This window comes from Hydra viridissima, unplaced genomic scaffold (genome assembly GCF_058129835.1).
Source record: "Hydra viridissima isolate aposymbiotic clone 2 unplaced genomic scaffold, HvirCarnegie_v1 scaffold_5, whole genome shotgun sequence".
NCBI lineage: Eukaryota > Metazoa > Cnidaria > Hydrozoa > Anthoathecata > Hydridae > Hydra > Hydra viridissima.
Window position 1 is genome coordinate 2,756,241 of NW_028324304.1, and position 24,768 is coordinate 2,781,008.

Here is a 24,768-nt window from a genome sequence, read left to right on the forward strand (position 1 = left end):
TAGATTTAGAAACAGGGGCAGCGGAAAGGTGATCAAAGTTGTATAACTCTATTTATTGGAACAATAAGATTTAGAAACAGGGGCAGCGGGAAGGTTTTAGGAGAGGAAGGAGAGACGCAGAAGAAGGGGAGGAGAAGATTTAGGGATAAATGGTAAGGAGAAACTCATTTAATGAGGGAAATGGTTAAATTCAAACCAATTATAATGTACTCCAACTGAAATTCTTCATTTATTCTTCTATTTCTCGTGATGACTATGTGTATTTTAGCTTAGATTAAATTAGATAACATTTACAAAACATATTATAGACTAAGAATTATAGGCTTCTATCTCTACTTTTGCTATGTCTTTCTGATGTACAGAAAATAGAAATTTACAATTATGACATAACTTTAAAACATTAACTGATGTCTTAATGTTTTATCTCTAAAGTATGAAAAACATTTAAAATTTTTAGGTTAACAAGTTCTTTAACACCATCGACCAATAAAAAACCAGAAATGCTTTGATTTTAACCAATTAGAAAACTTTATAGCCTTAACATATAATAGAGTTAATTAAACATGTCATTTTCTATGACTTTAAACTTTACTTTCTTTAGAGTTAAAAACGAGCATTCTACTGAACAGTTTCACCCTTTGTACACAAAAGCATCCCGAGTGAACCATCCCACTATAAATATTCAAAAAGCCGGAATACATTTGTATTGCTCCAATTACGACAATCTTTTTTAACGTTCAACCATATAGCACCTGCGGATAAAAAGTTGTCTTGCAGGTGCAGAAAATTGGTTTCTAAAGTATGTTCCGAACCCCCTAGGATAAAAGGCTATCAAGCTCTGAAACCTGTCAAGAATGTGTTAAGGTTTTAAACCTTCTAGCTTATAAGCAACTCTAGCGTTTTAATTTCTTAAGAAACCTTCCTAATTTCTTATAGGTATGTTACCAAAGACTAATAAAGTTCAGCGGTCACACCCAGTTCGATATTCATAAATTGTAGAGATTTTCTCACTTTACTGAATCTTTTGTTACATTATTCCACAGCAGGTTCAACAAGCACATTTTCAGGATGGTGAATGAATTACAAAGACCGGAAGCCTCAGAAGGTGTAGATGGCTTTTCACTTGTGTCATTAACCTTTGTTTTAAAAGTTACCATGATCTTATTTCGGTAAGTGAGCAGTGGACGAAAAGTGCCAGAGGTTCACTTGTTGTATTTGCGATGAAAATTCATCTTTTTTATAACACCGTTTGCGAAAATTAGCGATTTCTAACTGATGAAATTTTAGATCTTGCAACAAAGTTAGTCAGTCTTCAAATTTTTAGCCACAATTTGATATGAATAATTCATATTTCTTTTCTACAAATGCCAGAACACTCAAATAGCTTTTTTAAAAGTTGAAATAGCTGTTTGAGTCCTCTAGCATTTGTAAGACCAATTATTGTTTAAGCGAGATTGTTTGTTTAAAAAAAGAGATTGCTTGTTTAATGAGATGTTTGTTTAAAAGAGAATGGCATTATCAAATGAGATTAGCTCTCTAAGTTGAGAATGGATCATTTGCCTGTATTTGTTTCGCTAACTAAACTGTATATTTCTTTTATAAAATTCTATGGTTTAGTGGCAACTGTTAGTACAATTGGGAAACATTTAGTTTCCCTTATTCTAAAAAAAACAACCTTAAAACATAAAAAAAAAAATTTCTCTTGTAACAAAACTGTTAAATCTAAATTTAATGGAAAAAGCTTTCTGAAGAAACGCAGGTAAACTAAAAGAAACGCAGGTAAGATAAAAGGCACAGGTAAAATAAAAGAAGTGAGTTTTTAAAAACCAAGCTCTCTTTTAGAACTTCTAGTAAACTTTGATACACACCCTCTTTTTTTAATTTATTACAGATTATGAAAAATCGTTTTTAAAAGGAAAAAAAAGAAAAAGATATTCAACGTAAAATACTTTAAATTTAAGAAAAATAAAAGCCCACCAAAACGATCTTTCATAATCTGCACTAAAAAAATTGAGTGCAAGTATAAACTATCGTTTTCATAAGATTTATTAAAAATTTACGTTTGGTAATCAAAGAAGCGCATACTTTACCTACCAATATGGTACTTATCTAATACCATTTTAGTATTTAAATCTCTAGAGGTTAAAAAAAACTGATTTTTTTTCGTCTTAATATTTAAGAAGTCATAAACTTTTATTATATTCACTGGTAGAGATTCTTTTAACTAAATTATTTCCAGAGGCAGATTTAGGGTACGCCCCGTACATCTGTAGGCGTACCAAAAAATATCATTAATATAAAATTATAATCTAAAAAAAAAAATTGTATATAATAATTAAATGTTATATACAATTATTAATAGTCAACATACTGTTAATTATTTGAAACTGAAAATTAATCGGTTTTCTAAAAAAAGTTCTCAACTTTTGTAAAGTGAAAGTTGATCTTTTTTTTTTTTTTTTTATACAGCTTAAATCACTTTTGATAAATAGTATTTAATAAAAAAAACATTAGCTAACGTCCCCAATTTTATTTTTTTATATAATAAATTATATTTTCAAGTTCTTATTTTATTTATTCGAGAAAAAAAAAAAAATTCTTTTCAAAGAATAAGTATTAAACGTTCCTCAACCTCCGAAAATTAAATATCAGTCAAAATTTATTGTTTAATTAAATTTATTGTAAAATTACAATAATAAAATAAAATATTATAAATAATAAAAAAGTAATACAGTACATTAATAGACATCCCAAATTTTATCTATCTTTTTTATTTATATTGGTTTTCAATAATCAGTTTGAAAAGATTTAACTTCTTTTATAAAAAAAATCTTTTGGACGTCCCAAATAACAACACTCCGAAGTATATAGTAAAATAGGGTAGAATGAAATAGAGGGTAGAATGAAATAGAGGGTAGAATGAAATAGAGGGTAACTTCCAACCAATTTCAATGGTCGTTTTGCACCATGCCGGCAAACTGTGCTGCTTAATTTAATCACCAGAGAAGCCAATTTCATTAATTTTCCACAAATGACATGAAGTGTTTTCGTTGATACTGCTTTGTTGAATTCTCTTTGCAGTGTGTTGAAATACTTTGCTACTAACTCTTGCGTGCAAAAAGCGGCTCTGAGTGATGAAATATTGCCAATGGCCCTGATGCTTAACTTATGACTCTACCGCTTTATGAAAAGCTTATGCCAATCTCTCCCTGGTGTACCATTAGGAAACAAATGAGATTGACCTTGGTGTTGCAAATAGTCTGTAACTACTGTGATAATGTCATTGTAAGTTCTTCCAAAGTCCCGATCGGATAATTTGATGAGCGTATCTACCAAAATTGATTTAAGTGGTTGTGACAATCTTGTGTTTGAACCACTCCCACTTGTTTCACCTATGTGTGGACACGCCTATGAGGAGTTGCTACTGCTATGCTTAATGATTGAGTAGTTTTTTCAAGCGAAAATTCACCGCTTTGTACTTTGGTCACACCAAGCACCACTTGCTCTTCGGTGTATGGTTTTACTTTTTTCTTTGAGTGCAAGTTGTTTCGAGGCATATTTTATATTAGAATAGATTTAGTAATAACTGATTTAAAATTTATACACAAAACTTATAGAGATTGATTGGTCACTTGAGATTTAATTAGTAAAAGCCGCATTTAACACGTGAGCAATTAGCGTATTTCATTCAACCTGATTTAATGCTATGCTGCATCTGTTGCGTTTTCACAGTTCTCCATCTTCGTTTTTAATTCATAACTTTTTTCCCTGAATAGCAAATTTAATTTTGAAAAATTATTCTTCTCTAGCGTAAAAAGTTCTACCTGTATACTTATTAAGTTAAATGATATAAAATTTAATATCCGAGAGTTTTATGTCCATTTTCAAAAGAAAAAAAAATATCATTATGCATTCGAAAACTTAACTAATTATAAAAAAAACTTTTTTAAAAAAAATCAAAACTTGATATCATCTCGTTCAGAAAATCAGATATCATCTCGTTCAGAAAAAAAATTCTCTTCAACAAGATCAAAAAATAATTGCAAAAAGTTTATTCAATAATTAATAGCAAAAGAATAAACATTGTCATAACTATTTCATTTTATAAAAAAAATCAATTATACAGTTGGAAACTGCATCAATGCTGCTGGTAATTGTCTTGCTCCATAAATTATTTTTAAATCAAAAGAATGTTTGTGCAAAGATTGATGCTTAAGTGGTCCAGACAATACTGTATACGCCATATCTCCATTCAAAGTCACCTCCGAAGTCAACTCGCCTGCAAACAACCTCCAATACTGTAGTAACTCAGGATATTCAAAAGGAAATTCAAAAAGAGGTTGAAAAACAATTACAATCGTTCCAATCGCCGGCAGCAGCTTTGCAACAAATGCATTCAACAAGTTGACACAAAAAAACAAAAAAATGTAGACGTACCGAGGTTCGAAGGGTAGTGTCTCAATAAACCTGAAATACTCGAGAGATAGAAAGATGCTGAGAGTAAAAAAGCAGCAAAGCAAGCTAAAAAACAACGTAAGCTTAGCTTTCATAACGAACAGCAAATAAACCAAATAAAAGCTGCAAAACCAAGCCAAGTGTAAAAAGTGTCGCAAAGTTTTAGGCGAAGCTTCAACAAGTCAAAATATGGAATGGTACCAGTGTGAAAATTCAAAATGCAAGGTTTGGCTTTGTCAAACGTGTATACCAGTTTTTTTGCACTAAGTTTGATTGCACCAAAAAGTGCCGCACAAGTGATAACTCAACTCTACCTCTAGTACCTCTCAACGACTCAACATCATCACAAAAATAAAGTTTTTTTTTATTTGATTGTTTTTTTAATTGTTATTATTGGTTGCTTTTTTTTTTTTTTTTTTTTTGATAAGCGTTATTTTAATTACACATAGATTTGCGTATTTCATTCTACCCGAATTTGAAGGTTGAATGAAATAACTTTTTTTTCAATTAAACGAAGTTTCTTAAAAAACTAAAAAATTCTTTTTATTTGATTTGTATATAATTTATATATTTGTATATATTGTATATATTTAAATTCAACTCAAAATTCTCTGCAACTTAAAAAAAAAAATTAAAAACCTTTTTCCCGTAAAGAAAGAAGTTAATCAAAATTCTTAACTATTTCATTTGACCTCATTTTACTCTGTATAATTTGAATTAAAAAAAAAATTCTATACGATTAAATATTTAAAATGGGGCTTAATGCAAAATTTAAAATAAAAATGCTTCAAAATGACAAACAAAGCCTAATTTTTTGGAGCAACATGTGGCAAAAAAAACTTATCTTTTTAAGAAAAGAATCTCTTCGATTTTTGAGATGAAAGAAATCTTAACAGTGAAAAATATATTTACCATTTTTCTTTTTTAAGGTAGAGATGAATATTTGAATTCCGTGATTTTTTTAGAAATTTCCACTTTACTTTGATAATAATAAAAAAATATATAATGGTAATTTAAATAACAATTTAAATTACCATTATATTTTTTTATTATTATCATTTACGACAAATATGCGGAAAACATGACAGTGCTTTCAAAGGGTTTCTCTAAAATCGGGAGGCCTGGAACTGAAATACTTATCGTAGTGTAACCATCCATCACGCTCTTTTCAACGGTGAACTGAGTAAAGACGCGAGGCTCTCTGGTGAGAAGTTCTTCTGGTCATTAATTCACTTAAATTTATTTTTTCAAAATTATAATATACATGTGTGACCAGAAGGATGGAGTACCGGGAATTGGCAAAAATTTCAGTTTTTATTTTAAAATTTAGTAAGCTATATCTGCTAAATTGTTGCCTTTCTCGAGCCTTTATCAAATCTCACAAATGTATTCGTATAATCAAATCTCACAAAGAATGGTATGAATTTTATGTTAGCTTTTCTTAGTTTTCATAACCAGACACATCGTGCTAACCACTTCTAAACTTAATAAGATATCAAGTTTAGTAACTGGAAGTTTTAATTTGGTTAGTTGCTGGAAGTTCAACTAAACCTTGGTATTTAATTAGCTTTATATTTTTTTTTTTTTTTTTTTTTTTTTTTAATCTAAACAACATGAGTATTACTAGCAATTAGGACTATATAAGTATATAATTTTTTTTAACTTTTGCATTTTATGGCAATAAAACTATTTAATTTCATCATCATTTGCCTTGTGTAAATCTTCAATGACATACATTGCCTAGTTTATCAATTATGGCCAATGTTTTCAAATGAAGCATAATGAATGTTTCATGGGTGTGGTCTAGTACTACTTCATTTCTATGAACAGCAATATTGAGACATACATGCTGATTTATTATCTTAAACTTCTTACTTCAACAAAGCACCTTGTCTATGTGGTCTTACACTATTATGACAAACGGTCGTCAGACGAAGTATAATAAAAGCTTCATGGGTGTGGTCTGGTCAAATTGGTTTCTATGAACAACAATTATGAAGCTGATAAATTTTAAAAAATTCCTCAAGGATAGTAATGACACAGGTAGAACAAGGTAGTAAAAATACAAAAATAAACCAGGAGTTTAAAAAAAAAATGTCTTTGTATTGTCCTAATATTTCTTATCACATTTTGACAATACAACCTGTCCCAAACATACTTGATAAAATTTCTTTTTAAATTGACTTAATCAAGTATGATTTGGACAGCTTATGAAATTGTTCTGATATACTCATTCTACTTTCTAGTGTTTTTCTATATATATACTCATTTCTTTAAAGTTACTTTTGGTTTCTTTTAGTAAAGACTTAAGATGGCACCAATCGCTAAGGTATGTTATGTTTTCTGCATATAATTCTTAGAGACAGCTTAATCTATTTTATCCCTTGATGTACTCTTACTACTGCCGTCAGAAGTTAGTGAAACTCTACTTTGTCTCACTCTACCTTTATAATATGATAGAGAATTTTATTTTTATTAAGAATCATAAAAAACATGTCTCAAAATTTAAGTAAAGTGCTTTAAACTGAAGGCGAAAGAATATTTTTTAAAATTGCTAATATTCCTAATCTTGACAATCATTAATTTAGTTATTGTTTAAAAGTATTAGCCTGGCTTTTATTTTCTATAATAATGGTTTGGAATATAGAATATTGCAGTGTCTCCAAATTTTATCTTATTATCACCCTGCTTAGTTTTAGCTGGATTCTTACATTGCTTAAAATATCTTTTAAATATCTTTTAAAATGTTTGAAATAACCTGGAAAACTCTATTCATTATAAACTATGAAACAAATTCTTTATAGTATGTGCTTACATTTCTTTTATAATTTTAAGTTAACCCCTATAAGTGTTTTTACTATGCATGTCAATATGAAAAGTATATTTTTAAAACTAGTTTTTAAATGATTTCTATAAAAAATTAACTGTCTATGTCATTAAAAAGTTTAAATTAACAAGAATGAATTACCTGTTTCAAAAGATTAGCATGTTTTAAAGCTTGTTTGGCGGCTTGATTACATTCAAAGGAATTTTTACATTTTTATAAAATTATTTTTGTAGTAAAAACTGGACTGATTTTTGGTTTTGAAAGCAAAGTCTACTGTAAAATTAATTTACACAAGCAAACATTAGGTTCTTAATCTCTATAAAATTCTCTATAGTATTCAATAATAATAATGGGGGAGTAGAGTAATTTGAAGTAGTGAGATTATTGTGTCTTAAGTTAATGGTAACTCATAACTCTGTCAAGAACTTACAGAATTACTTTATGTTCTCAGAAAAAGAATGTGGAAAGCATCAACTCTCGTTTGGCACTTGTCATGAAGAGTGGTAAATATACACTTGGTTACCGCAGCACTCTAAAGACACTTAGACAAGGAAAATCAAAATTGGTCATAATTGGTAGTAACACACCACAGTTAAGGTTAGGCTTGACATTAGTTTGATTTTTAAAACAACAAATTTGATTTTATTTTTGGCACAGCAAATGTCTCAAAATTACTAAAAAACCAATTTTTTTTTTTTATCTTATTGCATTATTGAAATAATTTTTTTCATTTCAGAAAAAGTGAGATTGAGTATTATGCTATGTTGTCAAAGACAGGCGTTCATCATTATAGTGGTAACAACATAGAACTTGGCACAGCTTGTGGAAAGTACTTTCGTGTTGGTGTTCTCAGTATAACTGATCCAGGTGATTCTGATATCATCCGATCAATGCCTGAACAAGAAACAAAATAAAAGCAAGCTTCTTTTAACTGTTTTTTTTTTATTATTATTTTAATTCCCAATATAAATATATACCAACTAATTCAAACTAAAAAAAGTCTTCAGCGAAGAGTATATTTTCAAAGCCTGGGTAAATTAAATTATATTTGGAGGGATATGCTACTTAAATTAAGTTAAAGAAAAGAAAAAGTTAATATGCCTTTATTATAAAATACATTTCTTTATGCGCATTTACTAATAATATTGGTTCGGCTCACCAGTTTTCTTTTTAAATCGTATTAACCATACCCGTATAAGTAATATGTAAATCTCGAAAATGAAAAATAGGTAATAATTACATTTGGGAATTCAAACGCTGGGGAAACAATTTTCAGAGAAGAATGTTTAACGTAGAATTTAAGTAGGTCTTGCCTTCTTATTTGAGAGAATGTTTTTCACTATGCCAACAACCGGTTACTTTCAATATTGTACTGAAGGTGCTAAGGCTAAGATCCAATAATTCCGAATACAGGTATTTAAACCAAAACGATTTCCTATATCCATTCAAAATTCAATATCAAGCTAAAATGAACTTGCAACGAAATTTAAGAAGATTCCTCTATTGTAATTGTCTACTCTGGTAAATACCATCTGCACAGTTTCAAGCTTTATTTTGCTCTTTTAAATTGAAAGTGCATTATTAAGAATGGTATTAGATGTAATTGCATTTCTTAATCTCTTCGCATAGAAAGGCTAAATCAGAGATGATCATGTTCTACAATCTTCAACAAGTCAATTCTAATCTCATGAAGCAATGAGGTAAAGAATAATTTGCTGAATACAGCTAAACAAAATACGCATTATGATATAGAATCAGTAATTATTCTCAGCCTGCACTTTATGCTTTGATACACCAGCTCTGATATTCAAAATTTTATCCTAACAAAGTCTTTATTTTTTCACATTATAATATGTAGGCGGTAGCCATTTTCATACTATTTGGTAAAGAATTCTTCATTTGTGACCATTAAGCTTCAGTACATTCAAAATCTAGTAAATAACCACGTTTACCACATTGATGCCCAGGATTCATGTTCAGGAAACTACATCGAGATCAAAAAACAACTTAATTTTTTTAACACTGTTTTTTTCTAAAGATCTTGTTGAATATTTTTAAAAAAAGTTCAACTAGAACCTTGCCTGGGTTCACAGAACACATTTTCCGCTGGATCAATTATGAATTATCCGCATAAAACATTCGTGTCTTCGTGAACTCCATGAATATCTACATACGTTTACAATACAACGTTAAGTGTGTGGCAAGGCATTAGTTGTATCCTTTGCTGAAAATACAACTAATGGCTTCTCACACACTTAACTCTTTTACTAATAGTTTTATTTGCTCTGTCATAGAGGCATTTAAAAAAATCAATGATTATCTACAGAAGATTTTATAGGATCTCAAGTACGTTCATTCGTTAACAGAAACTTAACATGTATCTCTTCAAAATTTTATAAATATCGACAAAAAAATTGCTAAATTTTCAAGGATTCTAAATTTCCGCACATGTTATAAGAGCATTTAATGTTTCATCGCAAAAAGTTACAGCAGCTTCAGCCCCAAGGATTGATTGAATAAAAAATCCGCCGTAAGTTTATACGCTAGCAAAACTTTAAATAAAAACTTTAGACCTTTTTTTTTTTTTTTTGGATTGATTATGATAGAGAATTTTATGCTGATTCAGAAAAATATAAAAACATAGCCTGAAAATTAACGGAAAGTGCTCTAATTCGAAGTCAAAGTTATAAAAATTCCTATTAAAAACCCTAATATTCGCCATATTGAGAAAACAGGTTAATGATCTTTTAGCTTACAAAAGCAACACATTATTAGTATGGTTTTTACGTTAAGAAAGTCGTTAAAGTATGTTTATCTTGCGCAATTTTTTGTGGCTATGAAAATAGCCGTTTTTTGATTTATTGTATATATTATTTATATTTCTTTTGATATATATATATATATATATATATATATATATATATATATATATATATATATATATATATATATATATATATATATATATATATATATATATATATATATATATATATATATATATATATAGAAGATACAGCGAAGGATGACAACTTTGTTGGTACTTAAAGTTTCATACCAGCCTACCGGCAATCATCAGCCAAAATACATAATGAAAAAAACATTACAAAAAAAAAACATTAAAGAAAAACGAAAAAACCGTTAAAAATGTCGTTAAAAAAGAATTGTTCTTATTAGTGGCTTCAAATTAGTCTTTACTGTCAAATGAAGCAAGCATGTATTTATTCATATGCCTACACTTACTTACCAGCTCTTGTTTTTTTATTTAATAAATTTGCGCCTCTTCAGATGGCAATTTCAGTTTTTTCATGTAAACATAGAGCGCATCTTCTTGTGCTTGGTTGATAAGGTTGGCATTTCCTGATAATACTCTATTTAATGAAAGGTTTTCCATTTTTTTCTTCTATACGCCACACTTCCTTCGATAGTTCGGTGTCGTTTTTGTATCTTACAGTATTAAACGACTTAATGTGGTTTGCATAATGTAATTTAAAAGGTGGTTCACTTATATCAATATATATTTTATCGAAATAGTTCGGAAGGTCGGAAGAAATAACAGCTTTGTAAAGTATGTTTTCTGTTAGGCAAAGTTGATTTAGAGGACAATGCAACCTGTTGATACAATTGCAGGATTTCTTATTTTGATCTTCAATATCGTCGATGATTTTTTGGTTATGCCAGTTTATTACAGATTTTAAATTCGGCATGCAGCTGTAACTGACTTTTAAAGTGTTTCTATTGAATATCTTGTTCAACCCTGGCTTGCTATAGGGTTGGTAACTAGAATCGTTTAAGTTCAAAGTAATATCTAGGTAGTTAACGACTTTAAGATTGCATTTAATGGTAATGTTTAATCCATATTCTTTAAAGATTTTTGTAATTGTTTTCTTGACTCTTTCTAATTCTGGGCCACTTAGATTTTCAAAAACCGCCAAACCATCGCCTCTGTAAATACCTATTAAATTTTTATTATAAACGGATGATAGCTTATCTAACAGAAATAGCCCCACTAATTCGCAAACTTCAGCCCTGTCAAATGCCCCCATAGTTACAATTTGTAATTTTTGAAAAATTTTTAAGTAACGATATACACAATGGCTGATGATTGCCGAAAGGCATGAATATATATATATATATATATATATATATATATATATATATATATATATATATATATATATATTAAGCATCTGCGTCTCGTTATTTTTTTATTCGAGACGAGACGATGATATCCGGGATACAATTTTTAAATTCCAAAAAAAAATTTATTGTCCCTGTTTATAACTTTATTCCGGGACAGTTTATTCGTCAAGTTTTTCCGGGACATTTCTCGTCTCGTTATCCTTGTTCCGGTTCATATCGAGAAAAAGATTCCGAGACGCAGACCCTTAATATATATATATATATATATCGTGCAGAGTAACATATTTTACTTTTAACCTTTTGTTGCAGTTATTTAAAAAAAAAAAATCTCCTGAGGCTGCCATTTTGACTTAAACGACTTAAATATAAAACGGATAAAGCGGAGATAACACATTTAAATTTATCAACTGGATTAAGGAGGTAGAACAAAATGCAATATCAGGTATATAGGGAACGAAAACCTGACCCGAATACCCGCGGGTACCCGTAGACGGGTAACTTTAATAACTTTAGCTACCCGATATCCAAGCCTTCGGGTCGGGTATTACCCGATTTAAGCTACTCAAAATTACCCGTAGAAGTACCCGATCATCGGGTAATTTTATTACCCGATTTCTTTACACGAAAATTGGGTAATAAAATTACCCGATCCTCGAACCGAAATTTTCGCGCGATCTAGTATTTTCAATCATTTTTTTTTTTTTTGTTATTTGTAATTCCATTTAATAAATGAATTGAGTTGAATTGTTTTGGCTATTTTTACTTCTTCGGGTATTTCTACGGGTTTTTCTACGGGTATTTCTATGGGTATTCAACGGGTATTTTCTACGGATATTATACGGGTATCAAGTATCGGGTATTCTACGGGTATTCTCAACTACCCGGATCCGAGTTCGGGTCTCGGGTCCCTACAGGTATATTAAGAAATAATTTATTTTTTACTGATTTAGTTGTAAAAAATAAATTATTTCTTAATCTACCTGACATTGCAAAAAACTCAAATTTTTTGATTTGTGGACATAGAACAAAATAATTCTAACCTCGCGATATTGATTCAAATAATCTTATTCGAACATGATTCAAACAATCATATTCCAAAAACTACTGAACTTGATGAAAATAAAAAGGTTTGTAAGTTTTTTATAATTTAAAACAAATGAAAAAAAAAAAAGAAAAAAAAATCAATGGAACTTTTTTCACAATATTTGATACAACCTTTATTTCATAAATCTATAAATTACGATAGACTATAAAACTAAATAGTATTGTATTTTTAGTATTATTAGCAGAATCGGTTTTTTGACATTTTTTTTTTTCTTTAACTCTTTTACTTGATTTTTCTTTTCTGAATCAATAGTTTTCTTTAAAAAGTTGCTACAAAAGGTTTTTTAAAATAATACGAGATCCAAACTTCATTCTCTCGCTCTCGTTGCTTGTCACAAGTAAAATCAACACTACAATAATAAATTTTTAAAATTTATTCAGCAAAAATTGTATTAGTTGTTTTCTTTAGAAAGTTGTTAGAAAAAGTTTTTTAAAACAATACAAAATCCATATTCATACCTCCATGTAATCTGACTCTTATGGATATAAGAGTCAGAACACATGAAGGTTACGAAAGAGTTAGAAGCGGAGAAAACAAGTTACAGTCATTGGGAGCATACGGATGGGTATACAAGGAAAGGGAGATTTACAGTCGGATACATGAGATAAAGAACCATTAGAGTGCTACGATTAAACAGAACCAGGAGGCATCCCAACACCTTTATACATTAAATTCTTCTAATCTACGAGCCACCAACACCCGATCCCTTAACCCTAAAATGAAGTCATCAAAGCATAAATTATACGTCAAAATACCGCCTCACTATCCCAATAATGTGTATTTAGCTGAGAACATTAAGGTTAGATACCATTTTTAACAATTACCAAAATATAACATTATGGTTACAAAGTTATTTACCGCTATTTTGTAAATATGGCAATATTTTCAATATGCAAACAGGTAAATTTTAAAAAATTGAATGAAACCTTTTAATTGCTCTGTAAATCATTAAAACTTTTTGTGAAAAAGAATTTAAAACTATTTCAATCAAAAGAAGAACAATCCAAAAAAATATCGACAAACGGCATTTTTTAGATTCCCCAACCTAAAAGCCAAATGCTAAGTTCATGACTCCGCTGCAGTGGTTAATGTGTCCTCCGCATTTTGTGAATGGGAAATATTAGGTGCAATAATATGCATTCGGAAATTTTTAATATATTTCGCATAAAGAAATAAACTCAAAGAATCAAATATTGGGTATAATATTAATATTTTTCATGAATCGTAAATATTTGTAGTAAAAATATGTAGCTGCAGTTTTTCTATTTTAAGTTCCGTGGTATTGAAGTTGGTTGGTCAAACACATGATCAAACATGAAAATATTCAATGGTCGAAAGCCGAACAAATAAATGCCCTTCTCTCCGTACAAGTAAATGCTTTTCTTTGGAATGAAAGTATAATTTGAATTTATTATACCAAGGTAAAATTGCTCTTTAGAAAACCAGACTACTACCCGATTATTTGCCGCCACCACTCCAGCACCATTAGTTACAGAGCTGTCACTCAATACAACGCGCGGATTGGTTACTGGATAGGAGGTTTCTGTAATGAAAACAAAAAACTTAAAATGAACAAACTTACTAATTAGTAATAATTATATGTCTTCTAAAAAGTATAAAAACAATAAAAACCATCAACTTTTTTGCAAAAGAAGTTAATAAAAAGTTAAAATAGAATAAAAAAAAAAACTGCTATGGCGTTATCACCATAGCAACGTAAATCAAAAAATAAAAATATAACCTGTCGCGTTAAGGTCTATCATTCGCACTTCAGAACTATAGCGATACAATAGCTTCTTTTGTACTTCGTCGATTGTTAACGACTCTATCCTCTCGTCTTTTGCGATAAATAAGGTTTCAATTTTACCTTGACCATTTGCGTTTATTCGAAAAATACCACTGTTTCCACTTTTAAAATAAATCATCCCTTGATAAAAATATATGCTACTCACTTCTTTCTGTTTGATCACAATTTTTACTTCGTTTTCAGCTTCTAAATCAAATGCTGATATTTCGCTGTAAGTTGAAACATAGAGCTTATTGTTTATTTCATCAACATGCAGTCCTGTGATTTCCGAACTAACTTTGAAAAATTTTAGTTCCTTGTGATCTGCATAACGATTTGTTAGCAAATCTCCTTTTCCAGAAATTTTTCGATCGCCATTTTCATCAACTAAGTGAATCCTGTATATTAGGGATTCATAAGCGTAAAATATAAGGTCTTGCTTATAATGTGGTGCGAAATATACATTGTTAGAATGTCTAATCGTAATCTCTTTGATTGTAAAAATCGATGAAGTCTTACAGACCGAGATCTTTCCCTTTACTGCATACATAAAAAGTAGATCGCCATTGATCATCATAAAGAGTTTCAACAGAAGAAGTACAAGTAAGCACGACGCCATATTTAAAAAGCTCTGGCTTTTTTCAAGTATTGAAAAGTTTCTCCATTTTATAGAAAATAATTTGTTTATAAAAGACGTAATCTTTTTGTCAAATTCTAAATATTGAAACTGGGTTATTTACATTTTTATGGTCATTATTTTAAACTAAAGCGATTAATATTGTTGATTTAAGAACTAGGTCACACTTAAATTACTAGAAGTATTCGAATGTGAAAACGTAAAACCTCGTGATGCTGAAAAGGCATTTTACATTGCATTTCATAGTAAAACACAGTTTTTTTAAGTTTAAAAAACTGTATATCGTTATAAAACAAGGTATTTTAAACTTAGTTAAATGAACGTTTTATTACAAAACTTTACCTAACGGGTGGCAAAAAAAAATTTAAGAGACAAAATTCAAAATTAGTTATCTCAAAAACTATGGAAAGAAAAAACAAACGATTTTTTCGCGTTTTGTAAAATATTTATTCATTTATAAGTTTTCACTTTTTTAAATAGTGAAAAACACCATGATCTGCTGTATTTCTTAATTTTGCCTTGACTCCATTCATTATGGACTGTAGATACCCAGACAACACACGATTCTGGGCCAGAATTCTGGCGAATCATCGCATGCCGTTTTGACTATATTAGTAACGGGTCAGTACTGGCGCGAGTCTGGCAAGCTTCTGGCAAGTATTCGTATGTCACTGCGATAGCATTTGATATTAGGCCAACACTGGCCCGATTATGGTGCACACTAGTCCAAAATTGGAAATAATTACTCCCAAGCTTCTCGAATAAATCCTTTAGAGGGATTTATCTCTCGCCCTACCCTTCAATAAAGTCTACAAAAGTTATTGATATTGTTCTACGCGGCCTAAAATCAAGGTTTACCTTTGGCTCCCAATTGTTGTTAATGCATGCAGAGTCTTTTCTAATTAATTTAGAAGTCTCACCAAAAACAGTTTGTGACATTTAAAAAGATGATCTAAATATAGATTGACTTAACTTGCATATGTACATGTTTCATGACATAAATGAAGCCAAACATTTAAAAGTAGCATCTTTGATGGATGCTTTTAATGTTTTGAAATGTCATGAAAATAGAAAAATTCATCTAACAGAGCTAAAAAAATTTGTGCACTTAATTATGACAGTTCCAATCAACATGTACTACTGAGCGATCATTTTCTATGCTAGGAAGAATGAAAACATTTTTAAGAAATACAATGACTCAGAAGAGACTAAATCACTTGTCAATTATCAGTTATCACAATGAAGAACTCTACATTAAACTAAATATTCTAGATATAGGGAAGTTTGGTAATTTATTTGTAAAAAAGACAACCATTCGAAGCAATACTTTTGCGACAAAAATTGTTAGTTCATAAGTTAAGAAAAAATACCACATTTTAATTATTCATGTCGAAACTTCTTTTCTTAAGCTCCTCAATATCTAAATTTATATATATATTTATATTTATATAAATTTAGATTTAATTATAATTCAAAAATATATTCATATAATATATTTTTGAATAAATATATGCGTACCTTACCAAGTACTTTACACATTTATTTTCAACTTGTATCACAAATGATATCCATTTTCCCTCTTATCTTTTGCATTTGAAATAGATAATAGCCTCTTGTATTCTTATAGGAGTTAGGGGTCATCCATAAATGATGTCAGTAGATTTAGAAAGGGAGGGGGGGGGGGGGGGAGGAGGAAGAAATTTTTGCCTACTAGTATTTTTGTTCGCCCTCTTGGTCAAAATCAAAAGTCGGAGCCTATGCATGCCAGAGCTCTTCAAAGACCAACAACAAATGCCATAACCCTAATGCTTAGGATCGTGCTAGTTAAAATCGGCTATTTTCATAACCACACAATTTTATTCAAAACATTTTTTGCTAAGAACATAAAGGAATTCCATTTTTATTATTTAATGAAAGTTCATCTTTTCTGTTACTTTTTTTTTTTTAATAATGCAAATTTTTATTGAAAAAATAGTCGTAAATTCTTTTACAAAAATAAAAGTCACAAGAAAGAATCACATGCTTCATAAGAGTAAGATGTTTTATAGCTCGTTTGTATATCTGATTACATTCGAAAGAACTTTCGCATTTACATTGATGAATGTATTACATGGAAGTATCATACCGACTTTATTTCTACTAAATTGGCTAAAAGTATTGGAATTCTATATAAAGTCAGATACTATCTAAGTAAACAAAATTTATTTCAACTCTACTACTCATTTATTCATAGCTATTTAAATTATGCAAATATTGTTTGGGGAAGTACCTCTAAAAGTTCTTTAATTTTTCTCCAAGGCCTCTGATTTTCACAATCAAGTTAACATTGTCTATTCTTTCTGCCACATTCTCTGAGCAGAGCATGGTCTTGGATATTTAGAAAAATTGTGAAAAAATTCAGAAAAACCTTAATTTTAAACAACATAGACGTGTGTTAACTCCAACAGTAAACTCCTTAGTTAATTCAAGATTTTTTAAAATTTCTAAGAGATCCTGATTTTTACAGCTGTTGAAAAAGAGCTGTAAAATTTTGTACTTTCAACTCAGTTTAGAGCACTTTCTATTAACTTTGAGACCTATGTTTATATATATATATATATATATATATATATATATATATATATATATATATATTATATATATATATATATATATATATATATATAACAGGGCCGCCGAGAGGGAGGGGCCAAAGGGACAGTTTGTCCCGGGCGGCAGATGTCGATGGGGCGCCAGATGCCAAAGTAAAATAAAAATAGTTTTTTTAATCTTAAAATGCCATAATTGAAATGTATATATTACTCGCGTTATATCATTATTTTTATTTCCTTTTAAAAATAACAAACTGTGAATACAATTTAGAAATAATTCTATTCAGAATTTAGAAAGTAATAGTAAATACTTTTCAACTCTTAACGATCAACTTATTTATGGTAATTCATGTTTAAGATTTATATTTAACTATTGAAATATTGATATATGGCATTAGCTTTATGAGATTGAGTTTATAATTTTTTGATGAGTTTGCGTAGTTGACAATGCTATTGTTTTATTGATGCGTACGGTTATTTACAGGAACTGTTAATAATGAATCGTTAAAAACTTTCTGGTGCCCAAAATAGGGCATTGGCTTCCAAAAGGGTAAAAGAATGTGAAAAAAATAAACAAATGCTCCAAGAATTACGTTGGTTTTACAAAGCTATTTTTATCAAAATACTGATTTGAAGGTGATTTAGTAGAAATATATAGGTCTATATATATATATATATATATATATATATATATATATATATATATATATATATATATATATACAGTGGCGTACCTAGGGTAAATAGCGCCTGGGGCAAACACCAATCTCGCCGCCCTCCTCTCCCACATAAAGTGCTTAATTACAATTTTTTAATAAATGATGACACAAGCTTTTAATAAAACTTTATTATTCATTATAAATAAACAATTTGTTTATGTAACATATATTACAAGTTTATTTTTCTAGCTTTAATTGCTGCAAGTTTCTTAATAATATTATCAAAATCAATTTCTTCGGTAATTTCTCACTCTATGCTTAGTAAAGCGAGATCACAGAGACGGCTTTGGCCCATCGAAGCTCTCAAGTAAGAGTTAATCAGTTTAAGTTTACTGAATGATCTTTCACAACTAGCTACAGACACAGCTATTGTTAACAACATTTGCAATGCTATACGCATATTAAGGAAAACGTTTTCGTCTCCATATTCAACTTTAAACATAAGTAGTTGCTCGGGACTTGATATTTTTTCCTTATGGCTAGTAAGCAGCATTCTTAATTTATTTTATATAATTCTCGCTTATTGTATCGCAACCAAGCCTCTTTTGCGCCTCTTTCAGGTTTGCGCCCATGGCACGTGCCCTGCCTGCCCTACCCTAGATACGCCACTGTATATATATATATAATTTTTGAAGCAATTTACAAATATTTTCGAAATTAATAATTTTTCACACAATGCCAATATCCGTTGCAGAAGGTGAAAGATCTTTTAGTAAACTTAAGATTATAAAAAACCATTTCAGAGCCACCATGGGACAAGAGCGACTTTCAAACCTTATGATGTTGTCTATTGAAAATGATCTCGCGAAATCATTGTCATATGATGAAGTAATTTATAATTTTGCCTCGAAAAAAGCCCAAAAATTTTATTTAAGTTAGGAATTGTTTATGCTGCGGTTAGTTAGCAAAAAATGAAATAAAGTTAAAGTAGCTATAAAGGCAAAATGTACTTTTTTGCTTCTATGGTAAGTATATATATGAAGCGAAATCTATAAGGGCGCCAAAAAAGGTTTTGTCCCGGGCGGCTTGAAGGCTCTCGGCGGCCCTGTATATATATATATATATATATATATATATATATATATATATATATATATATATATATATATATATATATATATATATATATATATATATAATATATATATATATATATATATATATAAATATATATATATATATATATATATATAAATATATATATATAAATATATATATATATATATATATATATATATATATATATATATATATATATATATATATATATATATATATATATGTTATATATACAATGCAATGGATCCATTCGGAACTCCGTCTCATCGGATTTTTCTCGGTTTTTCGGAGTTTCGGAGTTCGAGAGAAATCGAGAAACCTCGACGGAACTTCGACGAGGTTTTTAGAAAATATCAGTTTTTACTTGTAAAATAATTAAAGTCTTATTTTACTTCTACGCTACTTTTACAATATTTCATGTTGTTTTCAAAATGTAAACGTTCTCTTTGTTCAATATCAACACTAATTTACATCCCAAAGTAATTAGTAATTCACAGTGGGACAGGTGGTGGTGGTGGAAAAAACCTCAAAAAAAAAGCTTGTTCTATTCAAAACCATATAATTAAACATATTCGAAAGCAAAAGGAGAAATATTTGGACGAATGGTGTAACAATAGAGGTAGAAGATACTACAATTTAAATGTTTATCACGACCGAACATATTGTTTAGAAATGGTGAAGTTGTCATCTTCTAGTTCTGCCAAAACATTTAACATTTTGATAATGCAAAAATTAAAAGAATTCGGTATAGATGATGAAGATGTTGCAGGCAAAACTACGGATGGCTGTAGCTGGATGGTGAAATTGAGTAACATATTTAAGTTTCCACATCAAATCTGCTAGAACCATTCAATTCATTTGAGTGTTTGTGATTTGATATACCCTAAAAAGGATTGTCGCGAAATTCTGAACAAAGAAACTGAATCGGATATTGAAACAGAAACGGAAACTGATGGAGAGACTGAAGGAAAGTTTCTTATTGACTTTTCGGAGGATGAGATTGAGTATGAAGAAAATATCGAAAAAAGTCTACAGAAATTTCGAATACTAATTAAGTTTTTAAAATATTCATCGATATGAAGTTCATAAAAGAATAATACACAAAATCTACGGATCTTCGCATGACAAAAGACTGTTGCTCAACAACCGCACAAGATGGAACAGTGTTTTTCAGATGATCAAAAGATTTTTGGATTGCTTAGAAGCTGTAAAAAAAAAACACTCGAAGAACTAAACTGCTTAAACGTTAGAGGAAGTTGACTTGGATTTTTTAAAATCGCTGTCTGACTTATTGGATGTCATTGCTTACGCTGCAGTTCGCTTGGAAAAACCAAATACAACAATTTTGGAGTGTGACATCATTATGGAAACGTTAGTAAGGATATTGAAGGTTGTAGAAACTGACATCAGTTCTAATTTTGCAGAGGCGTTAATCTCCAGATACGAAAATCATAAAAACATTATGTTGGTATCATTAAGTCGTTATTTGCACAATCCCGATTTTTTTAAAAATAAAAACCACACATTTTTTTACGCTTCCAAAAAAGATATTCAAGTTTATGCTGCAAAATTATTTGATCAACTATTTGCAACAAAAGAAAATAGTCTCCAAACAAAATCAGATGATCGCGCTAAAAGCAAACAAGAAGAACCATCACAATCGACATCTTTTTTTGTCGAAATTCAAGAAGTTTTATATCAAAATCAATCAACAGCTAAAAAGCCAAAAAAAGTCAAGACCTTCACCGATCAGTTAAAAGAATACGAAGTAACTGGTGTGAAATTAGAAGCAGTTTTGAAATTTGAACTAGCCATCCACAGAATTCAAGCAACTTCCTCGGAAGCAGAAAGAGTTTTCTCCTTGTCTTCCAGATTTGTCACAAAGTTTCGTAGTTCACTTTCTGATGAAATGATAAATGTTTTCATCTTTTTAAAATATTACTTTAAAAGATCTTCAGAATAAATACTTTTTTAATATTCTTTTTTTAGTTTTTACTATAGGTACCCCAAGAAGTGTCAATTACAGAGCACCGCGGAAGGGCATTTAACTGAAAGTTCACGCCTTCTTCCTAACCGATGCAGGTTAGAAAGCCATTTATTAGATACAACTTGTTCGTTAAAAGATTGTGATAAGAAAAATATTTAAGTACTAAGAAATATAAAAATATAAATCTTTTAAAAATTTATTATGAATTATAAATCGAAATATGTAAAATTAAAAAAAAGAAATATAAGAACAATGTTTAATTATCAACAAAATAGTTTAATTTTTTAATTTGTAACAAAGTTTTATCAAAACTCCGATTTTTTCTCGACTTCGACGGAGTTTTTTCTCGATTTTTCTCGACTCTGTTTTTTCTCGATTTTGGATCCTGTGATACAATGTAGTCATACATTTAAGTTTAATTTTTTATTTAAGTGCTGTAAAAATAAATCTTTTTTTATCAGGAGCATCAAGCGAAGAGTTGAGTGTTGGCTGAAGATATATTTTCAGTTTTCAGGAGAACTAAATGGTGGACGAAAAGCTCGGGAAGATTGAAAAAACTCGTTGAATAAATAGCACTATTTTAAAACTATTATTAATATCTGTACTATTTAAAATTATTTTTGTCAATTTAAATTGAAATAAAATTCAGAAAATACTTAGTTTTGCCGCATTTTCTTCAGAAATGGCTGATAATAATGTGCTAATGTATGTATATTGGTTAAAAGTAAAGAGTCAGTGCTGGCATGTGATCACGGACGAATGCTGGAAAATGATTCCGGACTAGTGCTGGATTACATAAACTGGAATATGGACAATTATGTCAACAATTTATTCTTTTCTTATTTTTTTTAAAAAAGCAGCACGTTATTTGATGCAACTTTTTTTCGGACAAATAATCTCGATTAGAAAAAATTCGGACAAAAGTTTGTTTATGACGAAAGACAAACATTTTTAGCGTTAAATGTTAAAAAATATATTAAAAAAATGCTTTAAAAAACAAAAATCCTTTAGAATTTTAACTTGTAAACTGTAATTATGGATGCTTGAAAGTCCTAATGATAAATTTATTTCTTATATGCTAATAGTGTTGATATCGTAATATTTGTATGACTATAAAAGTTATGTAATAATGTCATGTAATCATAGGCGCCGAGTTCACGGGGGCAACAGGGGCAGTGCCCCCCCCCAGGAAATTTATATTAATAATATATTATCACGGATTATCATGAGGGCGAGAGTATCTATTCGCCCTCGAGATAATCCGTATTAATATATTATTAGTATATATTTCCTGGGGGGGGGGGGGGGCACTGCCTCTGTTGCCCCCGTGAATACGGCGCCTATGCATGTTATAAAGGATTATAAAAGTTTTGTTATAAAACACCCTATTTAGCTAAGTTTAAAAAACTTTGTTTCATAACAAAATACAGTTTTTTAAACTTAAAAAACTGTTTTATCATAAAACGCCCAATGAACTGCCTGTACAGTATCGCGAAGTTTTATGTTTTCACATTCGAATACTTCTGGCGCTTTAAGCGTGACGTAATTCTTAAATCAACAACATTAATCACTTTAGTGTAAAATAATGACCATAAAAAGGTAAATAACCAGTTTCAATATTTAGAATTTCACAAGAAGATTACGTCTTTTATAAACAAATTATTTTCTATAAAATGGAGAAACTTTTCAATACTTGAAAAAAACCAGAGCTTTTCAAATATGGCGTCGTACTTACTTGTACTTCTTTTGTTAAAATTCTTTATGATGATCGATGGCGATCTACTTTTTATGTATGCAGAAATGGGAAAGATCTCGGTCTGTAAGACATCATCGGTTTTCACAATCAAAGAGATTTCGGTTAGTCATTATAGCAATTTATATTTCGTCCCACACTACAAACAAGACCTTATATTTTACGCTTCCGATGATAAACTTTACAGGATTCACTTAGTTGATGAAAATGGTGATCGAAAAATTACTGGAAAAGGAGATTTGCTTACAAACCGTTCAGCAGATCACCAGGAAATTTTTTTTGGTAAATTTAGTTCAAGAATCACAGGACTTCAAGTTGATGAAAATAATAATAAACTCTATGTTTCAACTTACAGCGAAATATCAGCATTTGATTTAGAAGTTAAAAATGAATCAAAAATTTTGATCAAACAGTCACAAGTGAGTAGCATATATTTTTATCAAGGGATGATTTATTTTAAAAGTGGAAACAGTGGTATTTTTCGAATAAACGCAAATGGTCAAGGTAAAATTGAAACCTTAGTTATCGCGAAAGACACGTTTATCAATTCTTTAACAATCGACGAAGTACAAAAAAAACTATTGTATCGCCAAGGTAGCGAAGTGCGAATAATAGACGTCGATTTGACAGGTTATATTTTTTAATTGCTGTTGCTATGGTGATAGCTGACTGTTTTTTTTTTAATTCTACCTTAAACTTTTTATCGTTTTTTGCAAAAAAGTTGAAGATTTTTATTGTTGCATGTTTTGTAGAAAACAAATTATTATTAATGATTTTAGTTAGTTTTTGTTCATTTTAAAATTTTTGTTTTTATTACAGAAACTTCCTATCCAGTAACCAATCCGCGCGTTGTATTGAGTGACAGCTCTGTAACTGGTGGTGCTGGACGACAAGCCGTGGCGGCAAATGATCGGGTAATAATCTGGTTATCTAATGAGCAACTTTACCTCGGTATAATCAACTCAGATTACAACTTCATTCCAAAGAAGAGCATTTACTTGTACGGAACTAAAAAATACAGTTTTCGACCATTCGATATTTTCATGTTTCATCATGCGTTTGATCAATCAACTGCAACAGTGCCAGCAAGTAGTATTTCAAAAATTTGTGTCAATTAAATATATAGCTATGAAATATTTTACTTTTATATTTGGTACTCTTGTTTTACTAATATTTTTAGTAAGTAAAATATTTCCAATGTTTTTTTTTTTTTTTTTTTTTTTTTATTTAAAAAAAAAAAGAAATGAAATGAAGTTGCAAATACAAATAATATTTATGAATAAATAATCTTTATTAATGAATAATGTTTATATTTATATGACTTTATGTCATATTATTATAATATTATAATATTTATTATAATATTAAATCGATGGACCGCGTTGTTAACAGTGAAATGAATATTGGAAACATGAAACCAGCTTAAAAAAATATAATTAAAAACGTATTTTTTATTTAGTAAATAATTAGGAAGATATTTGGCTAAGTACTTAAATTATTTGAAATTTGGTTTCTTTCAAAGGACTGCTATAGAAATTTGTGTAATATTCGTTATCACTCGTTAAAAAAAAAAACACCAAACGCCTATATAATTTTTATATTGAGAGCATTAAATTTTTTTCGTCAATGAATCAGTTATGCAAAATTTTTAAAATTGTTTAAAAATTTAATCTAATTGTAAAATTCAAAATTTTAATAAGTTTTAG

General features: G+C 29.5%; 3 protein-coding genes across 5 annotated transcripts; 2 read left to right on the forward strand and 1 right to left on the reverse strand.

Moving 5' to 3' along the window:
• Nucleotides 1-5,554: 5,554 nt before the first annotated feature.
• LOC149887974 (large ribosomal subunit protein eL30-like) lies at nucleotides 5,555-8,213 on the forward strand. Of its 3 annotated transcripts, none has more exons than XM_090088284.1 (4): nucleotides 5,555-5,659; nucleotides 6,755-6,784; nucleotides 7,734-7,879; nucleotides 8,019-8,213. In XM_090088284.1, the coding sequence occupies exons 2-4, from the start codon at nucleotides 6,767-6,769 to the stop codon at nucleotides 8,194-8,196; spliced, it is 342 nt and encodes a 113-aa protein (XP_089944410.1). In that variant the 5' UTR covers nucleotides 5,555-5,659; nucleotides 6,755-6,766; the 3' UTR covers nucleotides 8,197-8,213. The 3 variants fall into 3 exon arrangements, with proteins under 3 accessions (XP_089944410.1, XP_089944412.1, XP_089944411.1); XM_090088286.1 differs by having other exon boundaries at nucleotides 5,597-5,659; nucleotides 6,760-6,784; XM_090088285.1 differs by having other exon boundaries at nucleotides 5,632-5,872.
• Nucleotides 8,214-12,760: 4,547 nt separating this feature from the next.
• On the reverse strand, nucleotides 12,761-15,022 carry LOC149887975 (uncharacterized). Its single transcript, XM_090089310.1, has 2 exons — nucleotides 14,272-15,022; nucleotides 12,761-14,073 (listed from the first exon to the last, which is right to left on the reverse strand). Exons 1-2 carry the CDS (start codon nucleotides 14,933-14,935, stop codon nucleotides 13,793-13,795), a joined length of 945 nt encoding a protein of 314 aa, XP_089945436.1. The 5' UTR covers nucleotides 14,936-15,022; the 3' UTR covers nucleotides 12,761-13,792.
• Nucleotides 15,023-22,939: 7,917 nt separating this feature from the next.
• On the forward strand, nucleotides 22,940-24,198 carry LOC149887976 (uncharacterized). Its single transcript, XM_090089315.1, has 2 exons — nucleotides 22,940-23,692; nucleotides 23,882-24,198. The coding sequence occupies exons 1-2, from the start codon at nucleotides 23,029-23,031 to the stop codon at nucleotides 24,178-24,180; spliced, it is 963 nt and encodes a 320-aa protein (XP_089945441.1). The 5' UTR covers nucleotides 22,940-23,028; the 3' UTR covers nucleotides 24,181-24,198.
• Nucleotides 24,199-24,768: the final 570 nt, after the last annotated feature.

Coding starts and splice junctions, on each gene's coding strand:
- LOC149887974 (XM_090088284.1), top strand. Junction 7,880..8,018: donor AGTAACACACCACAGTTAAG/GTTAGGCTTGAC, acceptor TTTTCATTTCAG/AAAAAGTGAGATTGAGTATT.
- LOC149887975 (XM_090089310.1), bottom strand. CDS start 14,935: ATGGCGTCGTGCTTACTTGTACTTCTTCTGTTGAAACTCTTTATGATG. Junction 14,074..14,271: donor GATAGACCTTAACGCGACAG/GTTATATTTTTA, acceptor TTTTCATTACAG/AAACCTCCTATCCAGTAACC.
- LOC149887976 (XM_090089315.1), top strand. CDS start 23,029: ATGGCGTCGTACTTACTTGTACTTCTTTTGTTAAAATTCTTTATGATG. Junction 23,693..23,881: donor AATAGACGTCGATTTGACAG/GTTATATTTTTT, acceptor TTTTTATTACAG/AAACTTCCTATCCAGTAACC.